Source organism: Furipterus horrens, unplaced genomic scaffold (assembly GCF_987537825.1).
Source record: "Furipterus horrens unplaced genomic scaffold, mFurHor1.1.pri manual_scaffold_5, whole genome shotgun sequence".
NCBI classification, from domain to species: domain Eukaryota; kingdom Metazoa; phylum Chordata; class Mammalia; order Chiroptera; family Furipteridae; genus Furipterus; species Furipterus horrens.
In genome coordinates, this window is record NW_028327175.1 from 121,500,310 (window position 1) to 121,525,926 (window position 25,617).

At 51.0% G+C, this 25,617-nt stretch overlaps 3 protein-coding genes across 8 annotated transcripts; all 3 read right to left on the reverse strand.

Moving 5' to 3' along the window:
* Nucleotides 1–95: 95 nt before the first annotated feature.
* Nucleotides 96–8,304, reverse strand: PPP4C (protein phosphatase 4 catalytic subunit). 5 transcript variants are annotated; one of them, XM_090277526.1, is made up of 9 exons: nucleotides 8,187–8,251; nucleotides 7,806–8,007; nucleotides 3,474–3,525; nucleotides 2,899–2,949; nucleotides 2,581–2,682; nucleotides 1,811–1,984; nucleotides 1,591–1,717; nucleotides 617–806; nucleotides 96–535 (listed from the first exon to the last, which is right to left on the reverse strand). In XM_090277526.1, exons 2-9 carry the CDS (start codon nucleotides 7,901–7,903, stop codon nucleotides 406–408), a joined length of 924 nt encoding a protein of 307 aa, XP_090133652.1. In that variant the 5' UTR covers nucleotides 7,904–8,007; nucleotides 8,187–8,251; the 3' UTR covers nucleotides 96–405. The 5 variants fall into 5 exon arrangements, with proteins under 5 accessions (XP_090133652.1, XP_090133653.1, XP_090133657.1 ...); XM_090277527.1 differs by having other exon boundaries at nucleotides 7,806–7,970; nucleotides 8,187–8,244; XM_090277531.1 differs by lacking the exon at nucleotides 7,806–8,007 and having other exon boundaries at nucleotides 8,187–8,304.
* A 3,191-nt stretch (nucleotides 8,305–11,495) lies between these two features.
* Nucleotides 11,496–17,332, reverse strand: ALDOA (aldolase, fructose-bisphosphate A). 2 transcript variants are annotated; one of them, XM_090277532.1, is made up of 9 exons: nucleotides 17,274–17,332; nucleotides 14,703–14,829; nucleotides 14,405–14,616; nucleotides 13,876–13,930; nucleotides 13,585–13,745; nucleotides 13,155–13,238; nucleotides 12,860–13,034; nucleotides 12,502–12,701; nucleotides 11,496–12,410 (listed from the first exon to the last, which is right to left on the reverse strand). In XM_090277532.1, exons 2-9 carry the CDS (start codon nucleotides 14,812–14,814, stop codon nucleotides 12,315–12,317), a joined length of 1,095 nt encoding a protein of 364 aa, XP_090133658.1. In that variant the 5' UTR covers nucleotides 14,815–14,829; nucleotides 17,274–17,332; the 3' UTR covers nucleotides 11,496–12,314. The 2 variants fall into 2 exon arrangements, with proteins under 2 accessions (XP_090133658.1, XP_090133659.1); XM_090277533.1 differs by lacking the exon at nucleotides 17,274–17,332 and adding an exon at nucleotides 16,156–16,212.
* A 94-nt stretch (nucleotides 17,333–17,426) lies between these two features.
* Nucleotides 17,427–23,038, reverse strand: LOC150009623 (uncharacterized). The gene is made up of 4 exons (XM_090277537.1): nucleotides 22,527–23,038; nucleotides 22,120–22,275; nucleotides 18,169–18,557; nucleotides 17,427–17,643 (listed from the first exon to the last, which is right to left on the reverse strand). Exons 1-3 carry the CDS (start codon nucleotides 22,863–22,865, stop codon nucleotides 18,444–18,446), a joined length of 609 nt encoding a protein of 202 aa, XP_090133663.1. The 5' UTR covers nucleotides 22,866–23,038; the 3' UTR covers nucleotides 17,427–17,643; nucleotides 18,169–18,443.
* Nucleotides 23,039–25,617: the final 2,579 nt, after the last annotated feature.

A 25,617-nucleotide genomic window follows, 5' to 3' on the forward strand; every position in this document is an offset into this window, starting at 1 on the left:
TGGGATTAAGGTTCCAGGGCAGTCAAGGTCCTGATGTCCATCCCAGGTCCCTGGCCAGCATCACTACTCATTCCCAATTAAGTCTAACACAAACCCAAAGACCGTACTTCTTCTATTAGATTTTTTTCTTTTTCTCAAAATTTTTATCTAAAAACAAAAACAAAAAAGGAAAAAAAGAAAAGCAAAAATTATTGGAAACTTCATGGTTCAGGTGGGGAGAAAGGAGAGGAGGAGCATGCAGCTCCGAGCCTCTCCAGAGAAAGTCCTCACCATCGAAGTGCCCTCTGTGGGGAGAGCAGAGCCGGGGACAGCCCTCCATGCCCAGCCTCCATCTGGAGAAGAGAGTAGCATCACAGTGGTCCAAGGGCCAGAGAGGCTGGAGGGGAAGGGCAGGGGCCAAAGGGGTCACAGGAAGTAGTCAGCCACAGGCTTCTTGGAGGGGATGCCCCGTGTCTCTTGGGGAGCGGCTTCAAAGATGATGAAATCTTTCTGGAGATGCTCATCCAGCTCCAGGATGGCTGCCACGTTCCCACAACTGGAGGTTAGAGAGCAGCAGTTAGTGTGTGTCAGCCTAGGTCCCCACCCGCATTACAACCTCCTGACCCAGGGAGCTCACCGATAGCAGTAGTTGGGTGCTGACCACACAGTGAGCACAGTCTCATTGAAGTGCCACTTGTAACCTTCCATCACCAGTTGGTGGGCACGGCAGATCATATCAATGTCGTTGGCTGCATTGAACTGAGCTACCACGTCACTGCCAAATAGGTAGCCAGCCCCACGGGGGCTCACACCCCAGCCTGTTGTGTCTAAGGCAAATGAAGGTAGAAATGGGGAGAGATGTCCCTCAAGGTTTCTCTGACTGCCCACTGTCCTTCAAAGGATATTCTGTCCCCCTCCCCCAATCAGACCTGTGGGGCAAGAGGACAGGGCCTGAATGTGTTCTAGGTCGGGGTCGGGGGTGGGAGTCCTGAGGAGCAGGAAGCAAATGTTGAAGCGGATAAGCTCCAATGAAGAAAGACTTTCCTGATAGCTGGAACCACCTCATAGTCAGAGTGACTGTGCAACTTAACTGTCCACACAGGCACCCAGGGGAGAGAAAGAAGGTGCTCCTAAGAGCCAGTATAGGTGTGAACAAGGGCTGTCGCCGCTAGTCTGGGAGTAGCAACAGGGCAGTCGGGCACAGCGGTGAGAGTGGAGGCTGTGTTACAGCACAAGGAGCTCTGGACTGGTACTTGGGAGACTTGGCTTTTAATCTCAGCTCTGCTCCATACTAGCTGGGGAATCCCACAAAATGAGAGGTTCTCAGGGGTCTATCATTCCAGGTATCTGACCTCTACAGAAGCCCCTTTACATAGAGTCTCAGCAATTTTGTCTTAAACAAGCCTCTGATATACAGGCCCTAATTCCGTCAAGAGCTCAAAGTACCCAGCTACTCACATTCCTGTTTTGTGGGTAATACCCAGTCCCCAGGTCAAGCACTGACACCAGTGAAGACCAGCCCGCTCTACTCTTCTCCAGACTTACCTGGCCTGACTGTCCCTTTGAGGTATTTGCTTTAACCAAAGGGGTCCCTGCCCCATCTGCCCTCACCTTCAGGGTCAGACCAGAGCAGGTCACACATGGGACCATCGTGAGGCACCTCTTGCTTTCGGTCAATTGTCCGGATCTGGTCAAGGGTCTGGATGGAGGGGGAAAGGCCCCCGTGCACACAGAAGATCTATAGGGGAGAGCAAGGCAGGAGGGTGGAGAGGCTGAGGCCTGGTGCCTTTCTCACCCCTCCCATCCCCATGGAGCTCTGTGGCCAGCCTACCTTGCCATCAATGATGGCTGACAGGCTGAGGTAGTCGAAGATCTCAGTGCAGTAGCGCCACACAGTCACCGAGCCATATTTACGCAGGCACTCATCATAGAAGCCATAGACCTGGGTAATCTGACGGCTCTCGTGGTTGCCCCGGATCAGGGTGATTCGGTCAGGATAGCGAACCTGGAGGTAACCACCAAGCCAGGGCTGGGGTCTAGGCTCTGCCCCTTCCTCCTAATTTTCCTCCCGTCTGCCAGCCCCACTCCATACTCACCACCACCACCCTGCCCGATTCATGTCATCTCATGCATGAATGGTATTGCACCCACCTCACAGGCTCCCAGTCCCTCCTCCAGAGAATACAAAGCTGACGCCCCCCATCAACTACAGACCTAATGGCTCCTCTTTGACCTACAAGATAGGGACCAAGTCCTTAGCAAGACATTAAAGGTGCTTTGTCATCTTGCCCCTTGCAACCTTTCTCCCACCAGTGGATGCTGTATTCTGTGAACTCAACCCCTTATCACTTTCTGAACACACTGAGCCCCTATCCCCTCCCCTACAATGCCACTCCTCTGACCTCATCCTCTAGGGGCCCATCAGATGCCCCCAAGTCAAGGAAAGCTTCTGTGACCACCCTTGCCAAGCAGAATCTGTCACCACCAGCAGCACAGTTCAGAGTTGGGGGTGGATGAAGCAGGAGAGGAGGGTGAAAAGGATGCAGCTTTGTCAGGCCTGAGGCGGCCCAGGTTTGGGCGCCAGAAGACAGCAGTTCCCACCTTAAGTGCCAGCAGCAGGAGGAACGTTTCAACGCTGTAGAAACCACGATCCACAAAATCCCCCATGAAGAGGTAGTTGGTCTCAGGGACGTCGCCACCCACCTGGGGGGAGGGAGAAGGTTCTGCTTGGTCCTAAACTGTCCCCTACCTCCTGTTGTGGCCCATTTTCAATCAAGTTGAAGCCCTTCTTTCACAAAGGGCCCACCTAACTGGAGGCTTCTTGCCTCCACTCCACTCACCAAATTAAAAACTTTCCCTCTCAAAGGGGCCTTCCAATCACTCTCTAGGTCACCCTCCCCAGTGTTTACCCACACTCACTCTGAACAGCTCCTTCAGGTCATAGAATTGTCCATGAATGTCGCCGCATACCTGGGAAGTGAGAAGGTGGATGGGAACTCAAGTCTGAAAACCTGTGCTCCCCGGGGCTTTCTTCAAATGATCACTCTTGGCTAAGCCTCTACTTCTCAGGCCCAAAATCAACTCTTCCACCCCAGTTAGCCTGGTCTGAAATCAACCTCCAGCCCATACTGAGTGCCAACTATTCCCTGGGCAAGAGCTGGAGCCAGGTCTGAAAACAGGACCTCTGTTTCTGAAGGACCTGGCCTTTCCCTTCCCTATTCCCCTTAAGATACCCAGAATGAAGTTACTAATAACAAAAAATGCACAGAAACACATGGAGTAGAATCAGTCACCAAATTAAGAGTCCTTCTGCCCTGACCAAGAGTATCCTATCCCTCCAACAAATCAAAAGACCCTTCCCAAAACATCCATTTCTTATAGTGAGGGTCCCTTGAAAATGGGGTTCCCAAGGATGAGCGAGGCCATAAAACTACATGGAATGTCTTTGTGTCTAAAAGACCAAGCTAGGCTCTGGAAGGGCAGAGGGTACTCACGGTGACTGGCGAATCCACCCTCTGCACGTTGCTCTCCTCTACCAAGATCTCTCTGGAGACAGAAGACCAGGGTCACTACAGCCAAGCCAAGCCAGCCCAATCCCTGACCTTTTTCTTTTGGGGGCTGGTGGTGGTGGTGGTGGTGGTGGTGCGGCAGTCCCTGAACCTCTACAGGGCAGAAGTGAGGTGTGCATGTCTCCAGGATAGGCTGACCACAGCCCCCACTGCTCTCAACAGCCTTCAGTGGTTCCCCCACTGCCAACAGGCCAAAGCGCAAACACCTGTTCCAGCTTTCAAAGCCTTGCCAGTAGGCTATGACTTTCCCAGCCTTGACCACCCCCCAACCCCACTGCTTCCTTTCATGCATCCAGCACTCCCAGAAATCAGACCTCCTCCCCTCCCACAGAGCCCTCTGCTCCCACTGCTCCCTCAGCCTGGAGTGTCCTGAGACTGTGCCTTTCTCTGAGCTCTTACAGTCCCTCTTTACTCATCATAGAAGCCTGCTCCCAGCCTGTCCAAGGCACACAGGCACTTGTCCTGGGCAGGCCAGTAATCAAAGTAATCTTCAAAATGATACGTCGTTGCTACTTTTTCACTATTTATTTAGAGGAAGTGAGGATTTCATTCTTCCATCTCTCCTGGCAGTGCACTCTACTTCTACTTCAGTGAGCATGATATAAAACCACTGTCAGGTTCAGACACCCAATTTAAGCAGTACCATATTTCAAGATTTTATCCTTGATGATAACAGCAGCAGTGAATGTTCTAGGTCACACCATGTGCCAGGACTGTAGTAGGAGCTTTGCATGGATGATGCATGCAATAAAACCACCACCCTAAAAGGCAGGCACTGTGATGCTTCCTATTTCTCAGGTGAAAAAAATGGTCAAAGTCATACAGGTGGGGCTTGAACCAAGGCAGCCTGGTTCCAGGGTCTGGAGCGCTTTCATCAAGCCACTCTGATGTGGCCTAGTCACTTGCTCAGCTCTCACTTTCTGCCAGTCTCCCCCCACTAGACCAGGCCCCCCTCAGGGATTCCTACAGGTCCCTCAGGGTACTCTTCATGACAAAGGCATCCCCAGGGAGGTGTGCTTTGGCTTTCTGGGAATGGGAGAAGGCACTGGCTGTACGTAGTCTCAGGGGCCATGCAGCAACCAGGCTCTCCCACCTGTGCTGCATCTTGTGTTGAACATCCTTCCAAATCAACTGCTTATAATGACCTTTCCAACTGACTTGGGGAGCTTCTTTTCATCCTCATCTGACAGATAGAGAAACCGAGGCTTAGAGAAAAAAGGGACAGGATCAAGGTCACAAAGCTGGAGTGTCTGAATTGAAACCCAGGAGCCCAACTTCCTGAGAATTTATGCCAACCACTTCCACACTCCAGATCAAAACCCCTCCTTAAAGGCAGTAAGTCCCCAGCATGGTCTGGAATAAGACCCAGCCTCCAACCCCATCTCTGTCACTTGCAGCACATCACCAGCCCTCTCAGGGCTCACACCTACTCACCTTTACTTCCACAGCTAACACACCTTTCATAACTGCTTACCAAAGTGCCAGGGCCTGTCCCTGGATATGAAGAATCTCACTGAGTTTCATAATGATGTCAAAGACAAAATGACTTGACTAGGGTCATACTGTACACAGAGATAGAATTCATACTGAGGACGACCTGATTCAAAACCCCCTGCTCTTCAGCCCTGGCCAGGTGGCTCAGCTGGTTGGAGCACCAACCCCGTACGCCAAAAAGGCTGTGGGTTTGATCCCTAATCAGAGCACATACGTAGGTTGTGGGTTTGATCCCCACTCAAGGCACGAAGAGGCAACCAACAGATGTTGCTCCATCACATCTATGTTCTCTTTCCCTTCTTCTTTCTCTAAAATCAATAAACATATCCTTGGGTGAAGGCTTTTTTAAAAACCTGCTCTTCGAATATGCTGACTTTTTAGGCTCAAACACGTCAGGCTTCTGTAATTCCCAGGATTTGAGTCTGTATACCCTCTGAGCAAGCTGAAGCTCTTGACACTACCAGCCTTCGTCTGGGTCCCTGGTGGGTCCCCAGGAGGCCATGGCCTGGTGCTAAAATTGGCCCTTTTTTGACTGGGCCTGGGATGATAATAGCCAACTCAGGCCTCTGTCTAGTACCTCCTAGCTCCATCTCAGTTTCAAATGGGTATCTACTCACCCCAGTTCTCTGTAGTGCCCTGCTACCTCTCACACAGTCTAAATGTCTCTGTCTGGCTGTCCATAAGTATGGAGTACAGTAAAAGACTTGGATCCAAAACCAACCTCCCTTTCAACCAGCTGTGAGACTGTGGGCAAGACACTATCTTCTCTGAGCCTTGGTTTTCTCTTCTGTGGAATACTTACCCCTTCCCTGACTATTCCATAGGGCTGCGGCAAAGAACAATGGAGACTATATGTATAACTTCCCTGTTATTCTGGAAACTCCACCATGCTATCCAAGCATTACCACCAAACCGATCCAGGCCCTATAGGGGGAGATGAGACTTATGGAAGAAAGAATGGTGCCAGGCAGCAATTGGTTTTAAGTTCCTATAAATACCAATCAAGAAGGAGAAAGCAGGCAACACATGGAAAAGCCACAGACAAGCATTTAAAAAAGGGACTTGCCTGTTCCCCAAACCCATGCAAGGAACTACATGGGTTGGGGGTGGAGGCAAAACCAAGCAAAGAGCCTGACGGCCACAAGTTCAGAACACAGCTGCCACTTTTTCTCTGGGTAACCTCAGTCAAGTCACTAGGATTCTAGGAGTCGTGGCCTCCCGTTCTGTAAAATGGAGCAAACAATTCCAACCTCACAAGATGACTGTAGGGAGGAAATGGATAGAAATCCTTTGCCAGGACAAAGCCAGGCTAACAGTAGGCCTGTTGTCCAATAAATGTAGGGTAATTCTGCTGGCTCTTTTCTCATAATTCTCCTACTTGGTGGAAGCCATAGTCAGATAGTGCCTCAGAGGAGGCAGATAACTGGTCTCCTCACTGTTGCCCACGTATCTCAGGGCCTCCACTCCTACTCTCACTCTACTTAGAATGCCTTCCTCCCTGTCCCTGACCCCATTAGCTATCCAAATTACTTTCATTTTTCAAGGCCACCTTCTCTTAGAAGCCTTCCCCAATGACTTCAGTCCATATGGGCATTATCAGCACTGCACTCTTCCTACATAGTATTGTAATAACAATAATGTCTAAAATTGTTGTGCACTTATATTATACCAAAGCACTATGCTAAGTTCATCCCAAGCACTAACTTACTGACTCTTCACAACTCTCTTATTATGTACTGCTATTCCCACGTTGCAGATGAAAAAACTGAGTTTCAGAGACCTCAAGATCACCAATACTGCTAGTAAATTGTAAAGCTCAGACTCTGACTTACAGCCATGACATTCCGAAGCCTGAGATCTTTTTTTTTTTAAACCCTTAGTTGAGGATATGTGTGTTTTTGTCTACTTTTTTAGAGAGAGAGGGGGAGGGAGGGAGAGAGAGGGGGAGGGAGGGAGAGAGAGGGCAAGTGGGGGAGAGAAAGTGAAGTGCTGTTTGATTGGTTGTCTCCTGTGTGCACCCCGACTGGGGACTGAACCTGCAACCTAGGTATGTGCTCTGACCAGGGATCAAACCCACAACCTCTTGGTGTACAGAACAACGCTCCAACCAACTGAGCCACTTGGCCAGGGCCAAAGCCTGAAATCTTAATTACTACATCATGCTACTTCCCACAGAACCCTTGAGTTGGGCCTCCCTTCAATGATGCTTAATTCTACTCTGGCTGCTTTGCTACCATGCCTTAGGCTCCCACTGATCCAACTTCCCTTTGAATTGCGGCCTGAAAAGGACAGAACACACAGAACTGGCTTCAGACTCCATCCCTTACTTGCTGGTTGACTCTGTGAACATGAGAGTCCTTAGCTGTAAAATGAAGACAATACTATCCAACTTGCTGAAATTAAAACTATTTTATAAACCAGTCTTTAGCTTTTCTGTCTTGAACATCTGTTCTTGTTGGCACTCCCATTTTTCACCTTACTCCTCAGGGCCTACCCCAAAGTTCAGTTCCTTCAAAAACTTTCCTGTTGCCCCAACAGATAGGGTAAATGTTTCTCTGTAACTCTCCAACTCCACTGAAAACTTTAAGTGTCTTTATCCAGGTCCGTCTTCCCCAAACAGGCTGGTTGCTCCTCGAGGGAAGTGGCCCTAGACTGCTTTTTGGGAATGTTTCCAGGACGAGCCAGGCCCAAGGTTCTCGGCTGGATATGCCCTAGGCCGGAACCCCTGGGCAGCGGCCCCCTTCCCCACGGCCAGGGACTCACCTGGCCTTAGCGCACAGGGCTTTGACTTCGCTCTCCTTGATGAGCTCGCAGCGCCGCAGCTGCTCTATCTGCCGGTCCAGGTCGCTGATCTCCGCCATGGCCCACCCCCCCCCGGCGCGGGTCAGAGCCGGGGCCACCGCCCCCTCCGCACCGCACAGGGGTCTCCTGGGAAAGGCGACGACGAGCCCGGATAAGAATGTCCCTACGGGGTCCCAGGATTTAGAGCGGGGCGGGGGTAGGCAACTATTTTGGAGCTGTTCCGCCCCCTCCCCCAACCTCCCCTCACAGCGTCCCACGGCCCTGCCTGCCCCCTGCTGACTCCCATCGAACCCCGCGGTCCCGCTCTAGGGACGGTGGCCAAGAGGGGTCTCCGAGTATTACCGCCGCTGTGACTTTGGCTCCGGCTCTCGGGCGCCCTGCCTTCCTACTTCCCTCAGCTTTGGGCCGCCGCCACCGCCGCTTCTACTTCCGGTCCCGCCGCGGCAGCAAGGGGAGCCCAGTTCCGCCACGCGTCGGATGTGACGTCATACACACCCTCCCCCTCCCACGCCGCGCCCTTAACCCCGCCTCCTGAGCCGAAGAACGGAAATGAGCAGAGAAACCCGGTGTCCACCAATTGCTCGTGCAAGTTATTATGGGCCAAGCGGAATGTCGCTGAGGTCTGAGATACCCTAGCCGAGTCACCTCCTATCAGAGAAACTGCAGCTTAGCCGGGGCTCCTCCCTGTAACTTTCTGTTACACCTTTTTCTTTACTTGCTTTAGTGAGCCTCCCCCATTGCACTGAGGAATGGAACTTTCGTACACCCATGCGGCTCCACTGCTTAGAAGGCCTGGCACGCTAGGCATACATAGGTAGTTAATCATGGATGAAGGAATATCAGCTTAAATCTTTCCATTGCCAGAGAGAAATCTCTGCCACGGAGGACCTCTGAAGTTACAAAGCAGGGCACTAAGCTTATGCCTCAATCAACAATGGCCTCCCTGATTACAGATTGGTCCCCTTGGTAACCCTAAATTGCTTTCCGTTGTCTGCAAATTTTATTCTTTTTGGGGGTTGTTTTTTTTTTAAGTTTTTTTAAAAGTATGTTTTATTATGTTGTTACAGTAGTCCCAATTTTTTTCCCTTTGCTCCCCTCTGCCCAATACCCTGCTTCCCTCCAGCAATCCCACCCCCCTTAGTTCATGTCCATGGGTCCCACCCCCCTTAGTTCATGTCCATGGGCCATGCATATAAGTTCTTTGGCTTCACCCTTTCCTATATTATTCTTAACTTCCCTTGTCTATTTTGTACCAACCAATTATGCTTAATCCCTGCACCATATCCCCATTTCTCCCCCTCCCCCCTCCCAGCTGATAACCCTTCAAATGATCCCCATACCTGATTCTGTTCCTATTTTGGTTTGCTTAGTTGGATTTTGTTTTGTTTTTTTTTAGATTCAGTTGTTGATAGTTGAGTTTGTTTTCATTTTAATGTCCATAATTTTGACCTTCTTTTTCTTAAATAAGTCCCTTTAACATTTCATATAATAAAGGCTTGGTGATGATGAACTCCTTTAGCTTCACCTTGTCTGGGAAGCACTTCATCTGCCCTTCCATTCTAAATGATAGCTTTGCTAGATAGAGTAGTCTTGGTTGTAGGTTGCTTTTCATCACATGAATACTGCTTGCCAGTCCCTTCCTGCCTGCAAAGTGTCCTCTGAGAAATCAGCTGATAGTCCTGTAGGCACCCCCACTGTAGGCAACTCTCTGCCTCTCTTGCTGCCTCCAGGACTCTTTTATCTTTCACCTTTGGCATCTCAATCATGATGCATCCTGGTGTGGTCCCCTCCGGGTCCAGCTCGCAGGGGACCCTCTGTGCTTCCCAGACCTGCATGTCCATCTCCTTTGCAAAATTTGGGAAGTTTTCCTCATTTTTTTTCAATTCTTGCTCCTCATTCTGCACTGGTTGACTTTTTTTTTCTTCTTTATGTTCCAAATCATTGATTTGAACCGGTTTCCTTCCCTTCACCATTGCTTTTGTGTGGATTTTCCTTCGTTTCACTTAGCATAGCCTTCACTTCTTCTCTTATGCGTTTGCCCTACTCAAGCATATCTGTCAAGCCTGTGAGCATCTTTATCACCAGTGTTTTGAATTCTGCATCTGTTAGGTTGTCTATCTCCTCATCTGTGAGGTTGGCTATCTCCTTGTTGCTTAGTTCTCCCATTGGAACCTTGATCCGTTCCCCCTTTTGGGCCATACTTCTGTCTCCTCATTCTGACAGGCTCCTGTGTTTGTTTGCCTCTGCATCCCAGGTAGAGCTGTTGCTCTTGTTACATTGTAAGGGGCAGAGCCTTAGAGATTTGTCAGTACAGGGCGACCTGTTTCACCACGTTGTGGCGATGTATGTGTGTGTGTGTGGGGGGGGGTGGTCCGAGAGAGAACAATGCTGCTTGCTCAGCACTTACCCCTTTTCCAGGAACTTCTCCCACTTCCACACTGAACTGGCACCCCTCTAGCTGCTGCCCTGGCCATCGTTCCTAGAGTGGGTGGGTCTGCGGACATTCTAGGACTGTGGGGGCCCTTTAAACAAGCGGACTCTGCTGAGAGACCTGCAGTCTCTGCCTTCACCCCAACCCCCACTGGTCAGCACAGTCAGAAGCAATGAGGCTTGATTTTCCCCTGTGCTGGGACCCTGAGCTTCAAGGTTGTGAGTAGCTGGGAAAGCTCCTTAGGTGTCCCTCCTGACTTTTTTAAATGTGTGACTGCGCTTTCCTCTGGCCTGCTGCTGCTGCTGCCACCATCACACCACATCCTCTCCGCCCCTCCTACCTGTTTGGATGAGTACTTCTTTTTTATATCTTTGTTTGTTGGACTTCCATGCAATTTGATTTTCTGGAACTTCTGGTTGTTTCTAGTTTTGAAGTAGTTGTATTCCTTCTTAGTTGTGGAGGGAGACGCAGCGTGTATGTCTATGCCTCCATCTTGGCTGGAAGTCTTTTTTTTTTTTTTTTTTTTTTAAGAGGAAACTGGCTCAGTGACCTTAGGTAACGTGTTCATGTTTGCATACCTAAGAATTTGGGATTTGAATTAAGGTTGAAATTTGAACATAGCTTTCTCTTTTTATTTCAGATGTTTCAGACTTGACAGTAGGCACAGAAGTTTTGAAGGGCAATAGGAGAGGCTGGTTTTGTATGTAGGCAACAAATGCAAATGTGCAAAGAAAGGACAAAGGTCTTAAACTCCTAGATCCTAGGTAAATCCATTCCATGCCTATGACTATATGGGTTTAGTAGGTTCACAGAAATGAGAAAGATCAAATATCTTTTTTCTTTTTTCCTAGAAGAGAGCTCAGAAAAAACAGCCTGTATCAGGAAATTTGGGAAGTGACAAGAATACTAGGTCCCTTGTTATGACTGGGATCTTTTAACAGCTGAGACTACCTGGTGTATACTGCTGCACCCCACCCTGGGTTAGGGAAGGGTTCAAGGCATGGCATAGGGGTAAGTGCATAACCCTCATTCTGGCTTCATGGAATACAGCAGCTAGAGGCTCAGTTCTTAACCTGGAATCTGAGTTTTGTGTTTGCATTGTTGAGAAAGTGTTGGAGAGGATTCCAGGTTCTTCAAGGAGTCCCACAACCCAAGAAGACTAAGAAGTCAGTTCTAATCCCATTTCCTATTAAGTTGTGAAGATGGACAAGCTCAACAGAGTAGATTGAGATATGTATTAATAATCTTGTTTCCAACAAGAAACAGTGCAATCTCCAGCAATAAAGCTTTAAGCATAGGGAGGTGGACGGGGCAGGGGAGAGCAATGGGGGAAAGATGGGACAACTGTAACAGAACAATAAAAAAAACAAGGGGACAAAACATTTTTTAAAAAGCCTTAAGAATAAATTGGGAATGACAGCACCTACTCATATAGAACACTTATCATGTTGCCTTGCTCACAGACTCAGGAAATCTTGGCTTTTATCCGTGGCTATTTTGTCACAGGGACCTCCTGCACCCATGAGTTCTAGGCCTAGAAGTGAGACTGAGCCTGCAGCCTTGTGCAACTAGCAGTTAAACACACACACACTCCAATTATGAGCCTCATCTGATGCTGCTGGTAAAAGAGGTAAGAGACCTTGGTGGTTGGAAGAAAATTTCACAGCCTTTCCTCTTGAAGCCCTGGGCAATTATAAAACAAAGCAGGAAAGTGTACCCCACACTTCACTTTCTTCCTGCCTAAGAAGGAAGAACATAAAACAAGGGCTCTTCTGGACTCAGCCACCTCCCTAGGGCCTCCCCTGACCCAGATACTACAGACATGGACAAGAAACTCCCCCTTGAATAGTTGTTTATTGGCAGTGGGCTGGAAAGGGCACTGGAGTTAGCATACAGAGACAATACCACGCACCAATGTCACAAGGGAGGCAAGAGTGGGAAGGAGCAGCCTAGAGCCCCAGATGAGGCCCCCTCTTCAAGAGTGAGTATGGGAGGGGGCGGGGCAGGGAGTGTTGTGGGGGCAGCCTTAGAACACCTGTTTAGTAGGCATGGTTAGAGATGAAGAGGGACTGGCTGGCTGCAGCCCCGGCCTGACCACTTGGGGTGTACTTTCCTTGGCAGGCGAGGCTGTTGGCCTAAGAGGGGAGAAGAGAGGAGCCAGAGTAAAGTCTGTTCTCAGAATCCCATTCACCCCAGCACTCTGCCCACCTCCTGCTCCATCCTCACCAGTGCTCGCTTGACATATTCCTCCTGAGCAGTCTTCAGGTTCTCCTTCTTTCCACCCCAGGCCTTCAGAGCAGAGGCCTGCAGGGCTCGGCCATAGGAGAAGGTCAGGGCCCATGGCTTTAGCAGGGGGCACTTGTTGATTGCATTAAGGTTGATGGATGCCTCCTCCTCACTTTGACCTCCAGATAGGAAGGTGATCCCTGTAATACAAAGGGTGAAATGGCAGGAGGGATTCTAGGCAGACCCAGGGCACTGGCAGGAGTTGCTAGAAGCTGACCTAAAAGTCAGACCAATGGGCGTAAGGATTGGGTATAGTTCATCTATCTCCCAGAGGGCAGCATGAGAATATGGGTCTCACCAGGGACAGCAGGGGGCACTGTGCGGCGCAGTGCAGTGACTGTTGCCATGGCAATCTCCTCATTAGAAAATTTCTGGGTACAGGCATGGCCTGGGGTGACCATATTGGGCTTCAGCAAGGTGCCTTCCAGGTAGATGTGGTGGTCACTCAGAGCCTTGTAGACAGCAGCCAGCACCTAGAGTAGGGCAGGACCAAAGTGGGGTGGGGTGGCACTGGGGAACAGGAATCAACCCCAGGGCCGTGGTCCAGCTGCCTAGCCCACCACACTACCCAGGCAGGCAGGCAGGCAACCTACCTTTTCAGTTACATACTGACAGCGCTTCAGGTCATGGTCCCCATCAGGAAGGATCTCAGGCTCCACAATGGGCACGATGCCATTCTGTGGGGTAAGGGCACAGAGTAGCTATGAGGCCTCCTAAACCGAAGTCCAACCTATAGTTCTCCACAGCCACTGGCCAGGTCTTATCTCCATGAAGAGAGAGACTCATGGCTTCAAAGCCCTTAGCTTTGCCGGGTTGTAGGAGACAGGATCTTCTCAGATTCACCCACACAAGCCTTGTTCTGCCCCTGTGCTCAGGGTTCCCAGGACCAAGCCTGATGACTGGTAAGGATATGGAACAGTTGCCTTGGGCCATGTAGACATCTTGGAAGATGGGTGGCAGGCTAGCTGACACTCTGGAACCAAATGAGGTGGGAGCTGGCCTGCTGGGGACATGCAGGCCCACCTGTTGGCAGATGCTGGCATAACGGGCCAGAACGTTGGCATTTTCCATGATGGCCAGGGCTGAGGGGGTGTGTTCCCCAATCTTCAGCACACAGCGCCACTTTGCAAAGTCAGCTCCATCCTTCTTGTACTGGGCACAGCGCTCAGACAGCCCATCCAGCCCTGTAGAGGGGACACAGAAGTCAGAGCATGGCAGAGGAGGGGACAGGTCGCTCCCACTCACCCTGGGCACCCAGAGGGGCATCAACCTGCGTGGGATGCTCAGTAGGGCAGGAAGCCAAACAGTTCTCACCTTGGGTAGTAGTCTCGCCATTTGTTCCTGCCAGGGGTACCACACCCTTGTCTACCTGTTGGGGGGAGGGGGGCAACAATGTAAGACAAGTAAGTGATCTCTACCCCCCTTTTCTGCTCTAGGAGCCCTACTCTGCCCCCAATTTAACTTAATCTCTCAAGTGGCCTCTCCTGGTCCGCAAATCTTTTCACTTAGTTACAGTATCTAATGCTATGAGGCAGGATACATGGGGATATTATTTGACAGAGGACCTGGGCTCCTACTACTTCCTAACTCTGTGAACAAAACACTTCACTGCCTTGAACTTCTGTTTTTTCATCTGTACAGTGAGGGTAATGCCTTGTTCTTAGAACTTTGAGGATTAAAAATGCCAAGCAGGGCCCACAGTTTCTAGTTTTCCTTACATGTGACCTGGGGCAGATTCCACCCAGGTCTCCAGGCTCCCAGCCCAAATTCAACCCCTATTACTCTGGATTTCTCTTCCCTAGACTCATCTCAGATCTCACATCCTGAGGCCCAGCCTCCTCACCTTGATTCCCACAACGCCACCCTTGGATTTGATAACTTGGGGGAAGGGACGCCCATCATCTGTCTTCTGATAGAGTGTCTCGTGGAAGAGGATGACCCCCCCAATGCAGGGATTCACGCGGTCATCGGCAGTGAGCAGTAGCTGGCGGTAGAAGCGCCGGTTCTCCTCGGTGTTCTCAGTACCAATGGATTGCAACCGCTTGGCAATGCTCCCTGGGAGGGAGAAGCACATGGTCATAAAGGGATCAGCCTGTTACCCACAACCCTGGGCCCTTCTCCCACTTGAGTCCTGCCCATACCAGTGGACTCATCTGCAGCCAGGATGCCCTTGCCCGGAGCCACGATGCGCTGAGCAATGTCAGACAGCTCCTTCTTTTGCTCCGGGGTCAGTGCTGGGTATTGGTAGGGCATGGTGCCAGTCAGTTCCTGGGCAGAGGAGACAGATGGGGGAGTACTGGTTAGCTGAGTCTTTCTATGGCTTCCCAATGGGCAGGGCCCCTTGCCTGGAGGTCAGGGCAAAGGTTCCCTACCCAGTAGGTCTTGAGTCATCTTTTGCCCCCAGCCCTCCCCTACACCCGACTTCCCTATACTAGACCTGCCTCCTGTACCTTTCCTAACTCTGTTTGTGGCTGGGTGTTGCCCAGCTGAGGGCGGGGTTGCATACTGGCATCTGGGGTAAAGGAATAGACCAGTGCCATGGACAGGTGGCTCATGTAGAAGCTGGACCCCTCTGGCTTGCACCTTGCCATGGGGTCACCTTGCCTAGAAGCAAAATCAAACCGGAGTACTTCAGAATTTGGAGGTCATGCATAAGGCAGAGGGCCCAATCCCCTCATCTGAAAGGACCCAGAGAAGAGAGAGGTTTGCACTTCAAGTCACAGAGAAACCCAAGGGCCAGATCTGAGAGTAGAACCCAGATCTTCTGACTGCCACAGGAGTGTTCCTTCCAATCTACCCAAGATCCCACAGCTGGAACAGCACCAAGGCCTCAAGGACATCCCAAGGTCAGACTTCTCCTTCACCCTCCTTTCCCTCAGGGTGGGGGAAGGCATTAGAAAAAGGGTGTTGAGAAAATGGTAGGAGGGAATCAGAAGCCTAGGAAAAGGCAGCAGAGGAAGCCCAGCCCCAGGATGAGGAAAAGGGTGAGGTTTGCTAGTCTCACTGCTCATGCAGGGTTAATAGTGTGGAGGAGAGACAAGCGCCCCACCCCTTCCCCCTGAAAAACGCTCGTCTGCTCCTAGAGCTGCAGCTGTTCCAGGCTCAGAATCAAGGTCACCCGATAAGAAAAGACAGGGAAAGTGTTAATTGGGCAACAGGCGTTGCCAAGTGTTGTCCCCTCCTCGCCAGGGGCGCCTGTCTCCCAGGGCAGGGGTCAACCACCCGCTTTTGGGAACCCTGAAGGAGTATGGGAGCTGCCTCTTAGAACCCCACCCCTCTCTGCCTCTTAAGAGTCCCTGAGAAACAAAGGGATCAAAATCCTTTGCACCAGGGGTCCCAGCAAGTTAAGGGAATGGCTTTTCAGCTCGTCCTGCTTCCTCCCCCGCCATGACTCAGCGCGCAGAGCCGCCGCATTGCGCAGTAAACCAAGTGAGCTCCAGCTAGAGAGGGCTGGGGAGTCTAGGGTGGGAGCTTCTGTGTATGGTGGTGGTGGTGAGGCTAGGATCGGGTGCAGGGGGTTCTGCCCGACACACAGTGGCCCCCAGGACCCTTCTCCATGGCCCTGGACCCTCGCACGTGGCGAAAAGCGCTCACCTGGCACAGGAGAGGGGCGGGCTTGCGCGGTGCTGCGACGGAGGGTGGCGGGGTGGCGGGTAACTGAGGAAGCGAACGCTGCGATCGTCACTACTTCCCCGGTTCTGCGGCGCATTCCAAGAGGAACGCAGCCTATTAAGTCCCGCGTGGGCGGCGCAGGGGGCTAGGAGGAGGGACGTAATGCCGCGCCTTCTAGGGCGCCGCTCCACCCTTCGCTGTATTTTTTTCCTTTTGCAGGGGCCGGAGGCGTCCCGGCATCCAATTACAGGCGAGTAACTGTGGGAGCGGCCGCCCACAAAGGCGCAGCCCGGAGTTGGGCGGGGAGAACAAGGTCGCTCCCCTGGTCCACCTCGGACGTGACTCGGGCCACATCCGCGCGGGGCCGGTACCCGACCCCGCCTCTCCCTTTCCTCCCCGCCTGACGCGCTCTAGGGCACCGTGACTCAGCCGGTTTGGGGCACCGGAGGGGATTAGGATTGATGGGGTGGTGGAGCCTGAGAAGACCGAAGCTCAGCTTCCCCTCCCCGGCCGGGCCCAGCCCCAGCTTCCGGCCTACGCTGATGCTGCGTGTGTCACACAGTCGCTGAATCCAGCTGAGTCCAGAGTTCGGGCGTCTGGCGGCCTCGCCTGCAGGCTGAATTTGGCGGGCTCTGGGACACAGGGCCGCACCTCCCTGTGTCACGGGCCCAGGCGTAAGTGGCCGTGGAAAGGGCAGTGAGCCGACGCACATAGATCGCAAGGAGGTGGCTGGGCTGGCAGGAGGCGAGGCGAGGAGGCAACGGTTCTGGGTCACCGCCCCAAGCGCGCCCCATCGGTGCCCGTCTGGTTCCAGGGGCCGGCCGCCAGGGCCAGCCTCGCCCGAGCTCCATCAGGGGCCGGCGCCTACCTGCCTGAAGTCCCGGCCACCACGCAAAGCCAGACGGCGTGGCAAGTGGGCGGCCGCGCTCGGCCCAAGCAAGTCAGAGCCCCTGCGAAACTTCTCCCTTGGACCTGACACCTCCAAGTAAAATTTGTCTGGCGCTGGTCAGCCTCCCCCCCACTCCCATTCCTAGGTCTTCCCTCCTAATCCGGACGCCTTCAGCCCTACCCGACCCCAGCTCTGTCTTGCAGGGGCCCACCTGGATGGAAGAGACCAAAGAAGCAGGCAGAGCCTGGCCGGCAGCGAGTGAGCCAGGTCGAACCGGGCTGGGTTATAAAGACAGCTCCTTCCCTCCCCCAACCTATGTCCCCAACTTTCTCCAGTGACCCCTGCCCTTTCCTCACCATGGATTCCCTGGCAGGGACCTATATTTAGGGAAACCTGAAGCTCCTGACATTCAGGCCAGCATGGGACCCAAAGTGAGAAAAGGGGGGAGGGAGCCGTGAGCCTGCCCTATTTTGAGGGTGAGGGAGGGCCCCCTGCCCACTCACCCTTACTTCAGAGGAGATTTCTTCATTGGAAATCCAGATTGAGGTCCTCCAAAGGGAAATAAATCTTTGGACAGGGATCTGTGGGGAGAGAAGGGGAACGGCGACTCATCAGGTGGCCCTCCCTGCCTCCTCTCTGATCCCCCATCCTCCCCACTAGGCTCTGATGGGGGCTGTTATGATTCTCTGAAGCCCATTTCTTTCTTTTCTTTTTTTTAAATATTTATTTTTAGGGAGAGGGGAAGTGGGGGAGAAACGGGGCGAGAAATATTGATGCATGAGAGAAACATCAATGGGTTGCCTTCGTACATGCCCCAACCCAGGACCGGACCTGCAACCTAGGCATGGTCCCTGACTGGGATCCAATCGGGATGATCTTTGACTTTGCTGGATGAGGCCCAACGAGGCCACACCAGTCAGCTGGAACCCATTTCTTTGGAGAGCGAGCAGATTCAGGCACTTCACTCACACCTCAAAATAACCAAGAGCTCATGGACTGGGTATGCTAGGGTACCCCTAATCCTGATACTTAAGGTCCAGGTTCCTCCCATAATGCTGTCTGTGGTTAGCAGTGTCCCCCACCCTTACCTTCAAACATGAACTTACTTCGGGAGGGGATGAGGAGGGCAGGGGCATCTGCCAGACAAAGCACTAGCCCCTCTTTCTTTGGGCCCTATGAAGGGGTGCAGTCTAGCAGGCCAAGGGCTGAGTCTTACTCTGCTGAGAACAAAGTTCTCCACTGCTGATTCCCAGGTCAGGGAGCCAGGCAGCCCATTTGTGGTTCCAGTGGCTTGGAGAACGGTGTCCTAGGGCCCCTCAGGGAAGAGGGCATGTGGGCCCCGGGGGCTGGCCGCTCCCCAAAGGGCAGGGACGTTGGGTCCTCATCGGAGCTTGATCTCAAAGCAGAGGCAGTTGAGGCTCTGGCAGTCAGGAAGTTGGCACGCACAGGCACAGTCACAGAGTGGGCAGCAAGGAGGGCAACGAGGGGCCCAACCCTGAGGGAGAGGAGAAAGGAGTGAGGGAGGTGGGCAGGAAGAAGGAGGACCAGAGCCTGAAGCTATTTCCCTCTCAGGAGAGAAGGAAACAGGCCTGGAAAGTCCTATTTGCCCAGTGGAACAGTACCATCCACTAATCGTGGGAACAAGTCAATTCCCTGTGCTGTTGAGAAATCAGCAAGGAGGCAATGTTCCAAACAACTGAGTTTAGGGCTGGAAGAAGTTATTCAGAGGGCCCTCTCTTTCTCCCCATCTTATAAGTGAGGAGACTGAGGACCGGAGAGTAACTCGCCCCGGTCCCATACTAGAATTCAGGTGTCCCAATGTTTAGCTCAAAGATGGCTCTACTACATTTTTGTGGCTATGTGCAGTGGAAAGTCAGTAGACAGGGAAAGCACACACACGTTTTCTGTCTATGATGAAGATAACTTATTGGTTTTGTGGATTTCTTCCTTGGCATGAAACCAAACTGCACGATTTTATTGATCACTTCTGAGCAACCAGTCTGTGCAAGGCACATATTGCACTCATGTTTTTCAAATCTTTCTTGTGTTTTTTAAAAATGGTATTTGCATATTAAAATTTTTTTAATGTCTTAAGTTGTATCTCTTTTAATTATTAGAACCTTGAGTAGGGGGTCTCTTTACAGAAGAGGAAATGGAGGCTCAGAGAGGGGAATGATTGCCTAAAGGAATACAACCAGGGAATGCTGCTGGGATGGACCTGGCCTGCCTGCTTCCAGCCCTTACATGCCCCTAGACCACATTGCCTCCCAAGGCCAGAAATACCAGCTGCTTCCTGGGTCTGCATGGGCAGGGACAGTTCATCTCACGTCTCCCCTGAGCTAGCATGGGGACTCATGCTCAGTAATGAATGTGAATGAATGGATAAACTAAAGCACATCACTTTTCCCTTTGTATGCAAAGAAGAAAGATGTCTTTCCAGTTCCAGGGGGAAACAGGTCTGTCTCTTGGGAAATAGAAACAGCATGTCCTTCAAGACAGGAAGGGAGAACAGCTTACTTTAACCCACTTCTCTCCTGTCCTGGGGCAGAGATGATCTGAGACTGCTTCAGGCATGACTGGAGTCAGTTCAAGTGGCTGGGATGGGACATGCCCAGGATGTGTGACAGATTGGCTTCTTGCGTCCTGAGGCAGAGCTAGTGACAGTCACAGTTGCATAGCTCAGACACAGGGCCAAGCCAGGAATAGGGGAATGACCTTTTGAACAGCTAAGGTTTCCGGGTGCGGTGTCAGATGACGGGTGAGATCAGATATCACTAGGGGCCCCGGTGAGGGGATGGGACCTATCTTCTCCAGGGAGAGGGGTCTGCACTGGGCTGGAGCTACTGCCAATAAAATTGGCTCTCAGGGAGGAGGCTAGATGTGTCATTGTGGAAGGGAGAGAAATGCAAGGTGGTATCCTTGTGTTTGATGAGGGTGTGGTTTGGGGTATCTCTGCAGAGTCCCAGTTTGGGGATGAAGTTGGCTCTGTGGGTTTTTAGAGGACCATACTGTCGTTCTGTGCACAAAATTGGTGGCTGACAGAGGTTTCCCTGCTCTCAACTCAGAGAAGATGGTATTAAAAGCATTTCCTGGCTCTGTCCATTGGATCTAGTCATTAATAGCTAGGTAATGGATTTCTCAATTCTTTCAGGCAGCCAGGTGGCTTTTGGAAGGAATCTGCTATTTAAGTACATTAAACAAGGACTCCACAATGCTGTTAAGCCTTGTGTTTCTCTAGTCTCTGCAGTTTTTCACTTGATTTCTTTTGCTTTGCTTTTGTAAAGGCCAGCTATCTTTACTGGTTAGAGCTCAGGCCCAGCTTTGAATCTAGTTGAGGCCCAGATCTGGCTGAGTCATGTTTTAAGCCTCAGTTTCCTCATCTTGGAACCCACTTCTTAAGGTCATTTTGAAGAATCAGTAGAAAGAACTAAGCACGACACCTGGTACATAGTGAGCACTCAATAAAGGGAGCTATTCCCAGCCTCACAGCAGTTGTTCTCTGCCCTGGTGGGGGGTAAGATCACATGAGAACTTGTTAAAAATCCACCAACTCCAATCCAATCCCAGAACTACTGAGTGGGGGGCCTGAATGCCTAGTTCTCTGTTTAAGCCTGATACCTGCTCCTGATCACACACAGGGCTGAGAAGCAACTGCTGCACTATGTCACGTCATTCCCACACACTGTTACTACTTATTTCTCTGTTCTTCACCATAACATAAGCCCCATGAGAGCTGGGACCATGTCTATCTTGTTTCCACTGAATGCCCAGGGCCCATCATGGTGCCTCAACAATGACTCCATAAATCTTTGGTTAAGTGAATAAATAATGAATGAATTAGATACTTGTGACATTCTGTGAAAGAAGCAGATCAGGCAGGTTTCTTCCCCAGGGAGGAAGAGAAACCTGGGTTTCTGTCCTGGCCCAAGCCTCAGGCAAGTCACTCAAGCCTCTGTAAGCTTCAGTTTCTATGCTGTGAGGTGGGAGAGAGCTTTGTAATATTTGTGATTGATATTGTTACGAAGGAAACTGGAGAACAGAGACTTTAATGCACCAACTACAGAGTGTCCAAGTTATAAATCTGCATGGTCTTCTATCCTCACTCTTCCCTCTCAGGGAAGGTCACCACCTCACGGGCAGGAGCTTCACTGTCTAAACCTCTGAGCCCAAAATAATTATTGCCTAGGAAGGTGGTCAGTAACACTGAACATCTTTAAAACCACAAATGCAAAAGTCGGCCTGTCCTCTGAAAGCCAGGCTTCTCCCTGAGGACTCTGTTCCAACACACTGTGGAACAATTTGCTATGCAAGCCTCTGCTGTGGAGTACTGGAGAAGTGATTAACTTCCCTTAGCCAATTTACTCCCCTGCCAAAGGAGGATACAAATACTTACCAATGTACATGCACAGGCATAGAGAGGCGACCAAAGTGTGATTTTCAAGTTAAAAAGGGCAAGTAGCAATTGCGATGATATAGTATATGTGGTATGACCCATTTTTACCAAATAACAGCAAAATTCAGCAGTGATGGCATTGTACATTAGTATGCGAGGGTCATACACAAAACACAGCAACCTTGGTTAGAGAGCTGCTTTATAAAGTGCCATGTGTTTTCTATGTATTTCTACATGCACACTTTGTAATCAATACTTTTTGTGATCAGAAAAAATATATTTAGGATTTTTAAATATACCCAGCTCCCAGGGTTGCTAAGAAAAGAATAACGGAACATAGTATTCACTCAAAGAACAGAAAGCTCTGTGAGCGGTTCTGTTTTTTTCTTTTAACTACTGTTTTCAGAAGTGATTATATGCCCTACAGTTATACACATCACCTTTCTCCAGCCGACATCCTGTTTTCTTTTTTCCCAGTGGCTTTCATCACTAGAAATTATATGCTGTTTATGTTGTTTTTGGCTGTCTCCACCTGACCAAGTACCTGGAATTGTACCTGGCCTAGAGTAGGTGCTGAATAATAAATGTTGAACAAAAAAAAATGAATGCACAGAAAGTGCCTAGATCAGGGTTCAGGGAGCTAGAGGACAGTGTAAGAACTCACAGCCTCGGTGGGCTGGGGGCAGCAGGCATCCAGGTTGCGAGCTGGGCTAGGCAGAGGGAAGTCGCAGGCTTCTGCGCAGGTCCAGCAACAGTCCTGGGGCCTGGAGGCACCTTGCTTCCTGCAGGGGGCGCTGCAATCGGCACAGCAGCCGTGGGCCTAGGAGACAGCAAGGCTCAGGATCTGGGCCAGGTGGCAGGTAGGAATAACCAAGACATTGTTTTGGTAAGACGGGCAGGAGCAGGTTTGGCAGGAAGCAGCAGAGGAGGAACTCTCTTGTCCCATGAAAAGAGTAGATGTGGGGACTAAATAGCAAAGGAGTCTCAGATTAAGGGCCTGCAGATGAGGGCACAGATTAACTGGGTTCCTCTTCCCCACAGTCCCCCTTCCGCCCCCACCAGGCTCCTCACCAGCAGGCAGTGCCTGGTCAGCAGCACCAGGCCTAGCAGCAACAAATAGATGCCCACAGCGATGAAGACGATGGCAGGGACGGGGAGCAGCAGGGAAGGACTGCTGACAGGAGCCGGGGCGGGATCCCAAGGGCTAGAGGAGGCCTGCATGAGCACAGGAGGAAGGGGTGACAAGGAGGCAGGAGGGGCTGCAGGAACACCAGAAGGGACCCAGGCAGCTGGAAAAAGGGGAGAAACAGCCACCAGACAGTGGGGAGTCAATAGAAGTACACTCTCTTGTACCCCATCCTGCCTATTCTGTCCTCTCCATTTCAGCACCATTAAGGGTTTGTTGGTCATTCTAGACTTTCCCAAGACTTAATGAACTTCCTTTGAGAATGTCTCTCCAAATGGACCTATTGTCTCTCTAATTCTTTACCATCCCTAAGCCAATATTACTGTCCCTTAACTGTCTTCCAGTCTGCAGTTTTGCCCCTTTCCATACCAGGTGTCCTTGTGTATACCCCACTTGCTTACAATCCATCAATGGCTCTCAGTGACTTAGTCCAAACTTATCTCAGTGGCAAAGGCCACACCTACCTCTCCCTCCCCCCCCCCTACCTGAAGGTTATCCAGCCAAACTAAGTCCCCAAAATGCCCTATCCTCTTTCACCCCCAGGTCTCTACCCACGCTCTTCCTCCTCGTTGATTACTTGGCAAACTCTTCATCTCACCAGGAAAAGCAGGAAAGTGCCCTCCCGTAGGAAGCCCCCATCCCTGGCATTCTCTCTCAACACTCTTATCCTGAGCTGAGGAGTTTTTGTTGAGTAAACAGCCTCTTCTCCAGTGCAGCCGGAAGGAAGGCAAAGTCGGTGTGAGTTTAGGGTGTTGAGGGGCTGCTCCAGAGAGGGTTAAGGGGCCTAGGACTCACGTCCATGGGACAGGACGCCACCAGTCAGTTCAGGAGCTGCAAAGGAGAGAAAGTCCCGGCCTCAGAGATTGAGAGGGGCCGTTGGACTGGGATGCCCACTCCCTTCCACCCACTTCCCATTTGGAGAAATTGAGGCCCAGTGTTGGCCTCTGATCCAGACAGTAGGGATGAGGATCTAGGGATTCGAGGGCGACACCTCCCTCGCGGGCCACACCAGAGGACCCCGAGTCCCTCCATCCACCCAGCCACATCACCTGTACCCTCGGGGCAGCAGATAGTTCAAGGATTCCGCGGCCGCGTTAGGCCCAATTGGCTGGCGTGGCTGCACAGGCCACAAACCTTCCGCGGCTTCCTGCGATTGCTATGGAAACAGAGCCCTGCTCCTACGGCGGCCGCCGAAACCCAAACTTCCTTTTCCCCGCCTAGCTTCTCCTGCCGTTTTTCTGTGGCTACCAGCTCTTTTTAGTTGCGGTCTGCTGGCTTTCCCGCAGCTATTGCACCGAAATGGCAAATTTCTGCCGCCACCCCCCCGGGTCAGGTCCTCTTCATATGCTGGGTTCTGAGACACTACAAAAGGAAGACTTTGAGTTACACCACCAACTTGCTGTGTGACTTCGGCGAAATTGCTGAGCCTCGCTGAGTCCATTTCCACCTCTGTAAAAGGGGAGCCACCTTTCTCATAGGGACATTGTAAAAGTTAAAGCTACTTGTCAATTGTCTGGCATCTCAATATCTTTTCACCTGATGTCACTCATTTTCTTAAAGATTTTATTTACTTTTAGAGAGAGGGGAAGTGAGGGAGAAAGAGGGAGAGAAACATCAATGTGTGGTTGCCTCTCTCACGCCCCCAGCTGGGGTCCTGGAGGGCAACCCAGGCATGTGCCCTGACTGGGAATCAAACAGGCTACCCTTTGGTTCCTAGGCTGATGCTCAGTCCACTGAGCCACACCAACCAGGGCTGACCCCACTTATTTTTATTGACAGTGTCCTAATTTTAGACTTTAAAATCTGGTCCTGGCGGGGTAGCTCAGTTGGTTAAAGCGTTCAACCTGATACACCAAGGTTGAAGGTTCAATCCTCAGTCAGGGCACAAACAAGAATCAACCAAGGAATGTCTCTCTCTCTCAGTCTCTCTCCCTCTCTCTCCCTCTCTCTCAAAAAAAAAAGCTTCGGAGAATATAATGCTAAGTGAAATAAGCCAGTCAGTGAAAGACAAATGCTATATGATCTCACCTATAAGAGGAGTCTAATGAAAAAAATAAACGAACCAACAGAATAGAAGCAGAGGCATGGAAACAAGGAACAGACTGACAGGGACCAGAGGGGAGGGAGGAGGGGGAGGGATAATGGTGGAAAGAAGGGAAGAGACAAGTCAAAGAACATGTATGAATGACCCATGGACATGAACAACAGGGTGGGGATTGACTGTGGGAGCGGGGGGTGGGATGGACAGAGGAGGGCAAAGGGGGAAAATTGGGATGACTGTAATAGAATAGCAATAAAAATGATAACTAAAAAAAAAAACTTAAAAGTCTTCATAATCTGATTTCTTCAACTATTGCATCATTGTCAAAGTGATTTCCTCCCACCCACAGCAGATCTTGTTCCTTTTCTATTTTTAAACCTCCAAAGGCTTCCCACTGAGTACGGGATAAAGCCCAAATGCTTCAGCTGACTGTCAGCACCTTCCAGTGGGTCCTGCCTGTCTTCAGTTGACTCATTCCCAAACATACCTCACTGGGGGCCAAGTACTGCTCCAGGCTCTGAATCTCTAGCAGAGGAGGAAGCAGACAAATTTCCTCCCCTTGTGTTGCTTACATTACACTGGGGGAGGGGGAATCAGAAAATATGTAAAGAAATTATTGTTTTGTGCCTCATCAGTTCTTTCAAGGCTCCACCATAGGATCTGTTCAAGGTTCCTGAACCAGTGCATAGGGTTTCACAGCCCCACACCTTTGCAGATGCTGTTCCCTCTGCCTAGAACAACACCCACCCCCTGTTTCCCTTCTGAGAACTCCTCCCTCCTCCTTCAAACCTCTGCTCAGTTTTGCCTCAGGGAGGTTTTCCTGCCGACTTCAGGAAGAGGTGGCCACTTTGGACACCATGCCTATAATGCTGATCTATCCCTTTACTACAAGGTATTTGAATCTCCACTTCAGTACCTGACTCCCCAATTAGACT